Source organism: Mandrillus leucophaeus, unplaced genomic scaffold, assembly GCF_000951045.1.
Source record: "Mandrillus leucophaeus isolate KB7577 unplaced genomic scaffold, Mleu.le_1.0 Scaffold374, whole genome shotgun sequence".
NCBI lineage: Eukaryota > Metazoa > Chordata > Mammalia > Primates > Cercopithecidae > Mandrillus > Mandrillus leucophaeus.
The window spans coordinates 2,028,919-2,041,239 of NW_012103965.1; the positions used below are offsets into that span (position 1 = coordinate 2,028,919).

General features: G+C 36.9%; 1 protein-coding gene across 3 annotated transcripts in view; it reads right to left on the reverse strand.

Moving 5' to 3' along the window:
* APPBP2 (amyloid beta precursor protein (cytoplasmic tail) binding protein 2) overlaps nucleotides 1–12,321 on the reverse strand; it is an 84,979-nt gene that overhangs the window by 26,056 nt on the left and 46,602 nt on the right. For all 3 annotated transcript variants that reach the window (XM_011990245.1, XM_011990242.1, XM_011990244.1), the window contains one exon: nucleotides 10,392–10,515. In XM_011990245.1, coding sequence (XP_011845635.1) covers nucleotides 10,392–10,515 — 124 coding nt within the window. The remainder of the gene's footprint in view (nucleotides 1–10,391; nucleotides 10,516–12,321) is intronic.

A 12,321-nucleotide genomic window follows, 5' to 3' on the forward strand; every position in this document is an offset into this window, starting at 1 on the left:
GGAGGCAGAGATTGCAGTGAGTTGAGATTGCACCACTGTACTCCAGACTGGCGAAAGAGCAAGACTCCATCTCAAAAAAATAAAAAATGGAAATAAATGATAGCTTGAAAGGGTAGAGATGCATAATGAAAATAAAGACCGGTATGGGTTTAATAATTTTTTTTTTTTTTTTTTTTTTTTTTTGAGACGGAGTCTGGCTCTGTCGCCGGGGCTGGAGTGCAGTGGCCGGATCTCAGCTCACTGCAAGCTCCGCCCCCCGGGTTTACGCCATTCTCCTGCCTCAGCCTCCCGAGTAGCTGGGACTACAGGCGCCCGCCGCATCGCCCGGCTAGTTTTTTGTATTTTTTAGTAGAGACGGGGTTTCACCGTGTTAGCCAGGATGGTCTCGATCTCCTGACCTCGTGATCCGCCCGTCTCGGCCTCCCAAAGTGCTGGGATTACAGGCTTGAGCCACCGCGCCCGGCCAATAATTTTTTTTTACTATGGTGAAATATACATAAAACTTTGTGCCATATGAGCTATTTTAAAGTATACAATTCAGTGGCATTAATTATATTAACTGTATCATACAACCATCAATACTATTCGCTTCCAAAACTTTTTCATCACCCCAAAGAAGAATTCTGTAAGCATTAAGCAATAGCTTCCCCTTCTGCCTTACCCCTAAGTCCCTAGTAACCTTTAATCTGCTTTCTGTCTCTATGAATTTGCCTATTCTACATATTTCATGTAAGTGGAACCATACAGTATTTGTCCTTTTGTGTCTAACTTATTTCACTTAGGATAAAATTTTCAAGGTTCATCCATGTAGTAGCATGTACCAAAACTGGCTGAATCATTGTATGAGTATATATGTAAAAATGCCAAATTTTATCTCTCTATTTATCTGTTGATGGATACTTGGAGTGTTATCTTTTGACTTGTGAAAAATTCTGCTATAAACACTAGCACACAAATATCTTTTGATTCCTTGCTTTCAATGCTTTTAGGCATATACCCTGGAGTGAAACTGCTGAGTCATACGGTAATTCTATGTTTAGCTTTTTGACAAACTGCCAAACTGTACTCCACAGCAGCTGCACCATTTTACATTCCCAGCAACAGTGCACAAAGTTTCCAATTTCGTTTTCTTTTTTTCAAATGCTCTCTCAGCAGAATCACTCGATTTCTTCTCATCCTTGCCAACACTTCTTTTCTTTTTTTTTTTTTAATTGTACCCATCTTGATAGGAATAAAGTGGTGGCTCATTATGTTTGATTTGCATTTCCCTAATGCCAAATGACACTGAGTATCTTTTTATGTGCTTACTGGTCTTTTATGTATCTTCCTTGGGAAAATGTCTATTCAAGTCCTTTGCCCATTTTTATTTTTTATTTTTTATTTTATGAGACAGAGTCTCACTCTGTCACCCAGACTGGAGAGCAGTGGCATGATCAAGCTCACTACAGTCATGATCTCTTGTGCTTAAGTGATCCTCCCACCTCAGCCTCCTAAGTAGCTGAGACTAGAGGCTCGTGCCACCACAGCTGGTTGATTTTTAAAAAAATTATTTTAATAGAGACGAGGTCTTGCTATTTTGCTTAGGCAGGTCTCAAACTCCTGAGCTCAAGAAATCCTTCTGCCTCAGCCTCCCAAAATGTTGGGATTACAGATGTGAGCCACCATGCCCAGCCTACTCTTTATTTTAATTAATTAATTAATAATTACAGGTGGTAGGCACCTGTAATCCCAGCTACTTGGGAGGCTGAGGCAGGAGAATCGCTTGAACCTGGGAGGCGGAAGTTGCAGTGAGCCGATATCATGCTACTGCACTCCAGCCTGGGCAAAAGAGTAAGACTCTGTCTCATAAAATAAAGCAAATACATGTAAATGAAAATAAAAATAAAAATTAATTCATTAATTAGTTTTTTAACAGAGTTTCACTCTTGTTATATTTTTTAGTAGAGACAGAGTTTTACCATGTTGGCCAGACTGGTCTCGAACTCGTGACCTCAGATGATCTGTCTGCCTTGAACTCCCAAACTGTTGGGATTACAGGTGTAAGCCACGGGGCCCAGCCTCATTTTTAAATTGTGTTGTTTGCAGTTGTAGTTCTTGATATATTCTGGATACTAGAACCCTAATTAACACATGATTTGCAAATATTTTCTCCCATTCCATAGATTGTCTTTTTATTTTCTTGATGTTTTTTGATGTACAAAAGTTTTTTATTTTGATTAAGTCCAACAAATCTATAGTTTTACTTCTTCCTTTCCAATACCGATGCTTTTTATTTTTCTTGTCAAATTTCTTCTGCTAAAGCTTCCAGTACAACGTTGAAAACCACTAGTGAAAGCAGGCATCTATGTCTTGTTCCTGATCCTATGGGGGAATCTTCTAGTCTTTCACTATAGAGTATGATGTTAATTGTGAGTTTTTCATAAATACTCTTTATCATATTGAGGAAGTTCCTTTCTATTCCTAGCTTTGTGAATTTTTTTTTTAAATGATGAAAAGGTGTTAGATTTTGCTAAATGACTTTTCTGTGTCAACTGAGATAAACGTTTTTTTTTTTTTTCCCTTCACCTTATTAACATGGTGTATCACACTGATGTTCTTATGTTGAACCACCCTTGCATTCCTGGGATAAATCTCACTTGGTCATAGTGTAAAATCCTTTTAATATTCTATTAGATTTGCTAGTATTTTGTTGATGATTTTTTCATCTATATTCATAAGAGATACTTGTCTGAAATTGTCTCTTTTGTGATGTCATTTTTGGTCTTTGGTATCAGGTAACGTTAGCCTTTTAAAATTAGTTAGGGACTGGGTGCAGTGGCTCACGCCCATAATCCTAGCACTTTGGGAGGCCAAGGTGGGCGGGTCACCTGAGGTCAGGAGTTTGAGACCAGCCTGGTCAACATGGCAAAACCCCATCTCTACTAAAAATATAAAAATTAGCCAGGTGTGGTGGTGGGCACCTGTAATCCCAGCTACTTGGGAGGCTGAGGCAGGAGAATCGCTTGAACCTGGGAGGCAGGAGTTGCAGTGAGCCGAGATTGTGCCACTGCACTCCAGCCTGGGCAAAAGAGTAAGACTCTGTCTCATAAAATAAAGCAAATATATGTAAATGAAAATAAAAATAAAAATAAAAACAAAACAAAATGAGTTAGGAAGTGTTGCTTCCTCTGCAATTTCCTGGAAGAGTTTGAGAAGAACTAGTGCTAATTCTTTAAATGTTTGATAGAATTCACTAGTGAAGTCTTCGGTCCTGGACTTTGTTGGAAGGTTTTTGATTATGGATTTAATTTCTTTACTTGTTATAGGTCTCGTAGGATTTTCTATTTCTTCTTAGAGCATTTAGGTAATTTGTCCATTTCCAAAAAATTTGTCCATTTTATTTATGTTATCTAATTTGCTGGTGTTCAACTGTTCATAGGATTCTCCTTAAATCCTTTTTATTTGTGGAAGGTTGGTAGTAATGTTCCAAGTCCCATTTCTGATTTTAGTTATTTGAGTCTTCCTTTTCTCTTTGTTAGTCTGGTATGGTTTTAATTTCAAGTCAGGGAGGACATCAGTGTGAGAGTGTTTCTTCTGCTAGAGAATGTGGAATCTGCATGTGATACCTCAAACAATGGCAGCAATCTTACAAGCACTGGAGAGCTAGCCAAAGAAATGACTGGTACACAAAGAATTAGCAGACAGATTGAAAGAACCTAGTTCCCTAATAACTTCTATATATTCATAATTACCCTACCCTGGAGGCACTCAACATTGTACTGATTATCTTTTTATCTTTTTTGTATTTTTAAGGTGCACTGCTTATGTAGGTGGCTCCTATCTTATTTGCTACACATAGGTTTATGACCCTTTTGTGAATTATACATTCTATTATCAATATCCCTTCTGTATCAACTAATGACTTTTATCCTGAATTCTTCCTTATTGTTAGTATTATTGTTTTGGGGTGTTTTCTTTTTATGATATAGCACTAGCTTTTATTTTTTAACCCTCTTGGTAACCACCATCTTTAGGTAGGATAATTGAACCCATTCACATGTATTGTGATGATAATTGTATTTGGTCTAACCTTTTCATCTTATTTTTCATTTATCATAATCAGTTATGTCCTCTGTTCTCTTTGCTTATATCTAGCTTGGTAAAGTTTCAAATCATTCTCACCCATATTCGCACCATCCTAGTTTGGGAGTTCTATCACACTTTTCTATTAACCAAGGCATTAAATATCCATCTCTAGCACTGATAATGTTTAAACATTAAAAAATGATGCCCTTTCCTACTCTACCCACTAAGATGAGAACTTTGTAACACTTTAACTCCTCCATTCTCCCAAATGTGTATTTTAAAAATAGGCTATATGTCTACTTAAAAACCTGAATGTACGATGAACTTCCATTTTCCATCTAAAAATATTTTTGCCAACTCATACATATCAAGTTTTGGGGATATATGTGATAACATTAAAACACTTATAATTTTTATTTAAGGCCAAGTGTGGTGGTAATGCCTGTAAGCTCAGTGCTTCGGGAGGCCAAGGCAGAAGGATCACTTGAGCTCAGGAGTTTGAGACCAGCCTGAGCAACATACTGAGGTCCCTTTTCTATTAAAAACAAAAAGAATAAAAATTTGTAACATTTAAATCTTTCCTTATACCTACATATTTAAAATCTAAATTAAATTTTCAAAAATCACTTTTCCTCCTCACAATTTACAAAACTTTATCCAAATTATTCACATGTACCTTAAACATTTAGCTTCATCATCACCATAGTTATTTCTGGAGTCATCTGACAGTTTTTATTTTATCTGCTAAATAAATCCTTCTTTGGAATGACAGCTTTTTAGAGTAAAACATTTTCATTTGTTTGAAAACCAGTACTTCTGAATCTCTGTATGATGTCACCAGAAATTTAATCCAAAGCTACCAGTAGCCATTTGCAAAGCATTAGGACTGCTGGGCTTTTCAATTTCTCCTATGGCAAGTAGACATCCATGATCTCCACAACTGAACTACTCCATCACTTTTCAAAGTAATCTTTAAAAAGCCAGTTAATAAAATTATCCAACTCTTACAACTATAAGGTCATGACCTCCAGAATATTCTAAATATGCTAAATTTCATTACTTTTTTTTTTTTTTTTGAGACAAAGTTTTGCTCTCGTCACCCAGGCTGGAGTGTAATGGTGCAATCTCAGCTCACTGCAACCTCCACCTCCCAGGTTCAAGCAATTCTCCTTCCTCAGCCTCCCGAAGTAGCTGGGATCACAGGCGCCCACCACCACGCCCAGCTAATTTTTTTGTATTTTTAGTAGAGACAGGGTTTCACCATGTTGGCCAGGTTGGTCTAGAACTCCTGACCTTAGGTGATCCACCACCCCAGCCTATCAAAGTGCTGGGATTACAGGCATTGAGCCACCACACCCAGCCTCATTACTTCTTTAGAAAGAAAATTTCGCTAGGTGGTCTCTATAAAGCTTCCTGACATTAGCACTAACTGAAGTTTCAGGTTAACATTTCTTTCCTAAGTACTACTTTCTTGTTCAAAATACAGGTTGAGTATCCTTATTTGAAATGTTTGGGACCAATCATGTTTCAGATTTCAAATTTCTGGATTAGGGACACTAAACCTGTAATAGGTTTGACATGGTAAATTTTTGTCTTTTGTTATTTCTAAAATTTCCTTTTCATCTCTGGTTTGAAAAGCATCCTTATTAGGCCTATTACAAATTCTCAATTTGTTCTTCATTCTCTTCCTACTCCATCTATATGTGAGATATATATTACAATATTCATTACCTACCACTCTTTTTATATCATCTTCCCCTACCTTGGGATTTGTTATTATAAGAACTTAAATAAAAGTTTAAAAATTTTATTTTAAAATAAAATAGAAGCCAGGTGCAGTGCCTGACACCTGTAATCCCAGCACTTTGGGGGGCCAGAGCGGGTGGATCACGAGCTCGGGAGATCAAGACGATCCAGGCTAACATGGTGAAACCCCGTCTCTACTAAAAACACAAAAAAATTAGCTGGGCGTGGTGGTGGGTGCCTGTAGTCTCAGCTACTCAGGAGGCTGAGGTAGGAGAATGGCGTGAACCCAGGAGGCGGAGCTTGCAGTGAGCCGAGATCACGCCATCGCATAGAACTCCAGCCTGGGTGACAAAGCAAGACTCCGTCTCAAAAAATAAAAAAATTTAAAAAAAATTAAAAGACTCAGTCATAACATAACATAACATAACATGTCTCATTATATTGCCCAGGCAGGTCTCAAACTCCTGGGCTCAAACGATCCTCTTGCCTTGGCCTCCCAAAGTGCTGGGATTACAGGCGTAAGGTACTATGCCTGGCTGGAACTTATATTTGGTTAGAGAAGTTCCTCGATTATTTCCCTCAGATAAGGTAAATGGAAACATACTGGGTCTTCATTTATTTGAAAATTATTTTTTTTGCCCTTTGAACTGGTGAGGTACAGTATTTTCTCTCGGTAACTAAGATACTGCTGCTTTCTTCTAGCTTCTAATTTCTATTTATCTTTGGCTTTCAGGAAATGCAACTGCCCAAGGTTCTCTTTCAATCCACATTCAACCCCCCCTTTTTTTTTTGAGACAGAGTCTTGCTCTGTCGCCTAGGCTGGAGTGTAGTGGCGCGATCTTGGTTCACTGCAAGCTCCACCCTCCCGGGTTCACGCCATTCTCCTGCCTCAGCCTCCTGGGTAGCTGGGAATACAGGTGCCCACCACCACGCCCAGCTAATGTTTTGTACTTTTTAGTAGAGACAGGGTTTCACCATGTTAGCCAGGATGGTCTCGATCTCCTGACCTCGTGATCCACCCGCCTCGGCCTCCCAAAGTGCTGGGATTACAGGCGTGAGCCACCATGCCCGGCCACATTCAACTCTTTACAAACATATGCATGCACACACACATACACCTACATACACTCCCCAACCCCACCCCACTGTCGAGTAGTTCAAGAAGTTCTTTTTATTTAAAAAAAAAAAAAAAAAACCACTAAAGGAATACATGTCAATTGTTTAAAAACATAATAAACAGTAGAAAAGGATTTAAAATAAAAAGTAAGTTTGTTCTGCCCAACTCTCACAAGCCCAAAGGCAATCTCTGTTCCCTTATCTGGAGGTTCTAGAAAATTCTTGACCTTAAACAAACCATGCTCACATGGACTGATTAGCTACAAAGAAAAAATTGAAAAGCGGGTTGCAGGTGTGATTTTAAGTTTGTCATCCCCCAAAAACAAACCAATTCAGCAACTGTGGTTATTTCTGAGCAGCAGGGTTATAGACAACAATTTTCTTCCTCATAGCTTTCTGGATATGTTTGGCTACAGACACGTATAAGCAAGAAAAACAAAGCCATTAAATAGAAAATGAATAAATGGAACTTGGCAGAGTCTCCAAAGAATACAAAAGGACTGAAAAATGGTGCCAGTTTTAACTACTTTCTATCAAGAAAGGCTAGGAAGGTTCTCTGACCTTTGTTGTATAATGTTTTGCCACTAGCCCCATATTAGAAATTGGTTTTGTGACATTAAATTGAAAAACATACTTTTATTCTTCCCTCAGGCTCAAAGCCCCTGGGATTGGCCAAAGGATTTGATTCATATCTGTTCTGCAAAACACTTCTTTTCCAATTCAACTAAATACATGGTCAATTAATACCTCAAATTTCTCTCTGCCTTAAAAAAAGACTAAGCCATAAAATTTTAATCATCTTTTCAAATGATACTAAGTCGATGAAAAAAAGTACCTATTATAAAAAAATTATATTAAATACACTTGTAATGACCAAGAATTTGGCAAGGTTAGTTGAATAGAGGCAAATTTTATTTTGAAATTTCAAATTCATAAAGACTAATGTCTTGGTATACAGGCAGTGAGTTGGCATTATAAATGGCTTTGTTCCTTGGTCCAGACAATATTCTAGTTTCACATGTGCTTGCTAAAAAGACAGCTAGTTCTGAATTGTTAATTAACTATTGTTTTTATTTATTTTAAATATTTGTTATAGAAATGGGATCTTGCTGGTCTCCAATTCCTAAGTTCAAGCAATCCTCAAATCTTGGCCTCCCAAAGTGCTGGGATTACAGGCGTGAGCCACTGCACCCAGACAGTTATCTACCCAATATTCCTCATGTTTTCTTCCTTAATGTAGACCCATGAGTTAATTCATGCACAATTGAAAATGTTTTGCTCCTCAGACTATATTACACAGATTAGAAGTTGTGTAGAATGTATCCCAGTTTCCAGTTTAAAAGAAAGGTAATCTAAGAGATAGAGTTAGACTTCTGGGAAAGCAATTTTTTTTCTGATTTAAAAAAGAAGAGTCAGCTGTCATGCACTTTTTGCCCTCCCTTCTTCTCACTGCCTATTAACACTTGCAACCATAATGATGTGAGCTACTTGCTAAAGATGACATACTAGGAAGGAGAGAAGGAAACTGACTTGTCTTGTGAAAAAACTAAACTTTTTGATAAGGCTAAAGTCAAATTTATACAAGAATTTTAAAATCAGAAGAAACACAGGTATTTGGGTGAAATAAATCTGAATATGTGAATAAAAAAATAAAGCACATACAAAAAAGAAAGTGCTTTATCTTTTGGTCAAAATTGCTACAGTGAATAATCTATGATAAAATCATACAAAATCCCCTTTCTGTTCCAAATTAACCAGTTTATGTACAGAAATATATAACTAACCCCTCAAATCCCATATGGGATAGTCTAGTCTCCTATTCCTAAAAATATAAAATAGGCAGAAGAGGGGGAAAAAATGAGTGATTATTTTTATGAGTACTATAAATTATAGGGCTAAATACTAATTCTTTTACAGTTTCTGCACACACAGATTCCTATAATTTATCATACACTTCTAAAGTATATGTGGGAAATTATCACCTTCTAAAATATTATTTATAATTAAGTTTCCATATTACAAAATTAACTTCAGGATTTGAATGTCTGTCTGACATAGATAAGCCTTGTATAAAAAAGGGCAATGACAGCCTCAAAAGACTGAACTGGCCAAAAAAAAAGAAAGAGAGAGAGTTTTACTCAATTTTAGCTTAAATCAACAATAATCTAGCTTGGGTGTGGTGACTCATGCCTGTAATCCCAGCACTTTGGGAGGCCCAGGCAAGAGGATTGCTTGAGCCCAGGAGTTGGAGACCGGACTGGGCAACACAGCGAAACACCATTTCTAATAAAAATAAATAAAATAAAAAATGTATTTAAAAAACCCCCAAAACAAAAACACAATGGTTTTATAGGAGAATATTCTAGTTTTGAAGGGATACAGATTCAATTAACGCATCTAAAAAATACCTAGGAAATATGTACCTTAATTCCAGAAAAATAGAAGACTGTAAATTCAATAAATTGATTGGACTTAGTTAACTTAGGATAAAGAATTTCTGCTGTTTAATTTTTGACTTTAATTTTTAGTTTTATATAAAAAATTCTTTTTAAGAAATGCCAAATCAAATTGGGAGACAAAGAGAAAACCTGTATGAAAGTAAAGGTAGATGTAACATGTGCATAAAAAAAATAAGGACAATAAAGCAGAGTTACTTCTAGATTTGCTTGACTTTAAGGACATCTGTAAAAAGGTAATAAATGTATCCTCAAAGAAAAGTTACTCATAAGTAAAGCACTAATCTTGTTATGCACAATTATGGAAATGTAAACAAAGCACATGGTACAAAAGTAACACTCAAGAAAAAGTACATTTTTGGAGTTTCCTAGCATCCAGTATCTACCACAGTTCCTAGTACATAAGTATTCAATAAACACTTGTTGAATGAATAAACAAACAAGCTCTATGATAAAGCAAAAAGATACATAAGAAACACATTCTGGGCCGGGCACAGTAGCTCCTGCCTGTAATATCCCAGTACTTTGGGAGGCCAAGGCAGGTGGATCACCTGAGGTTAGGAGTTCGAGACCAGCCTGACCAATGTGGCAAAACCCCATCTCTACTAAAAATAAAAAAAATTAGCCAGGCATGGTGGTGCATGCCTGTAATCTCAGCTACTTGGGAGGCTGAGACAGGAGAATCACTTGAACCCAGGATGTGGAGGTTGCAGTGAGTCAAGATTGCACTACTGCAGTCCAGCCTAGGTAACAGAGCAAGACTCCATTTCAAAAATAAAAACAAAAAAAGAAACACATTCTGGTTCATAACACTCAAATCTAACCTAACTGTCTATAGCAGATTAACTATATTTTAGAGATGAGAGGATGCCAGACTAGTGAAACTATGACATATAAATATCATCTCAGAGATTTACTCAAATGTTGGCATATACTTATAAGAGCTAAAACTATAAAAACCACTAAATACCATTATAGCACATAATTACAGGATATGTTCCAACTTACCTCACACAACATTCTACTGCACGAAACCAATGAAGCATCTCATCGTGTAGAGTACACAACTGAAGGCAGGACAGAAAAACTTTCTCAGCATCACTATACCAGCCTGCATCTGAAAGAAAGCCACCTAAAAAAATAAGAAACACCAACTTTAGATAACTTAATAGCCTGAAAGCTAAAATGACATGCTGACAGTGAATATCACCTAAATTAAAAAAAAAAAAAACAACACATGATATTAAAAGTCTTGTGTTTAGCATAAAACACAGGTATGAATTGTGAGATTTTTATAAAAAGGTTTTGAACTAGGGGAAGGAGGATTAAGGCTAAGACCTTGAATAAGGAATCAAAAGTTTCAACCTTGTAAGAATACTCCATGGCCTAAGAGTTGTTATTTTCCAGCTAATGAGCTAACTAATTATTTTGCTATTTTCATCTTGGAGAGTACACATAACTTTAGCATCTCCCAATACACAATCTCAAAGATAAATCTGAATATACTTAATCTTAGTATAGCAGCACATAATGGAGGATACACAGATTATAAAAAGACCATGATGCTTAATTGATTATCTCATTTTTTTTTAAACAAGAAATTACTGTCCTGGATGTTTCCTCAACATATTATCTTTTTGAGGATTCTGACCCCTAAAAATGACTAACATTTAATACACTGTTACTACACCATGTAAAACACTTCTTTTTGTGGTAACTACTTCAACTCACTAACTTTCACAACACAACTTCAACTTAAATGCAGTAACTGCCCCAAAGTAACAGATGAAAATACTTGAGTCACAGGAAAACCAAAGCTTATAATCTAGTAAGTGAAAAGATTTGGATGCACACAATGTGACTCCAGAGGCTAAGTCTGTAGTCCCTATACTGCAATAGTTATTAAGGAATAATTTCTTAGTGCTATTCAGGATTAGTTACAATAACCAGAAAACACAAAGTAACATACCATCATGGTATATTCTAAAATACAATTTTTGGACATTAAAAAATATCTGAAATTATCTGAGACCTGCCTGGGCAACATGGCAAAACCCTGTCTCTACAAAAGAAACAAAAGTAAGCCAGATGTGGTGGCAAGTGCCTGTAGTCCCAGCTACTCAGGAGGCTGGGGTGGGAGAATGGCTTGAACCTGGGAGGCAGAGACTGCAGTGAGCGGAGATCGCACCACTGCCCTCCAGCCTGGGCAACAGAGTCAGACCTTGTCTCAAACAACAACAACAACAAAAACACTCTGAAATTAGAGTACGTCATAAAACGAATGGTATATTACAATAATTGGCTCCATTTTTTTTCTTGGCACACAAAAAATATGGTGTCTTAATAGTATTAATGTCTGAGTCAACAAAATATTATATTTTGCACAGACTCATGTTTTATATTTAATTAAAGCTACATGTAATTAAGCAATTTTTTAATTAGCTGGAGAGAACTGTGCTTTAGATCTTTCTAGGTTCCTCACCAAGTTGAGCAGAATAATGAGGTTATTATTCATATTCCTACTAAGTAATATTCTACTTATCATCCCAACATATTGTGTATTGTGCTGGTTATTAGAATATTGTCTCTCAGCTTCAAACCCACACTACTAGAGTCTGTTTGAGGATGCTGAACAAGGACTCTGCAAACCACATTTCTCTTTTGCTAGCTAGCTCCCTGTTTGGCTCAGCCCATAGGAGGCACTAGAGAAAAGGCCTGCAAGACTGGAAGAGCAAAGGACACTCTCCTTCCTGTATCTGTTAGTGAGGTTCCTGTTGACAAAAACACCCCAGGGTTTGCTTCTTTACTTTGGTGGTAGTAGTTCATTCCATTAAATAATAGTCAATACCATTTGCAGTTTTCCAATGCTTGCAAAACCAGTTTCACAGCACTCCATCAAACACCAGCAATAGACATCCAGGTTGCCCCTCCTAGAGGT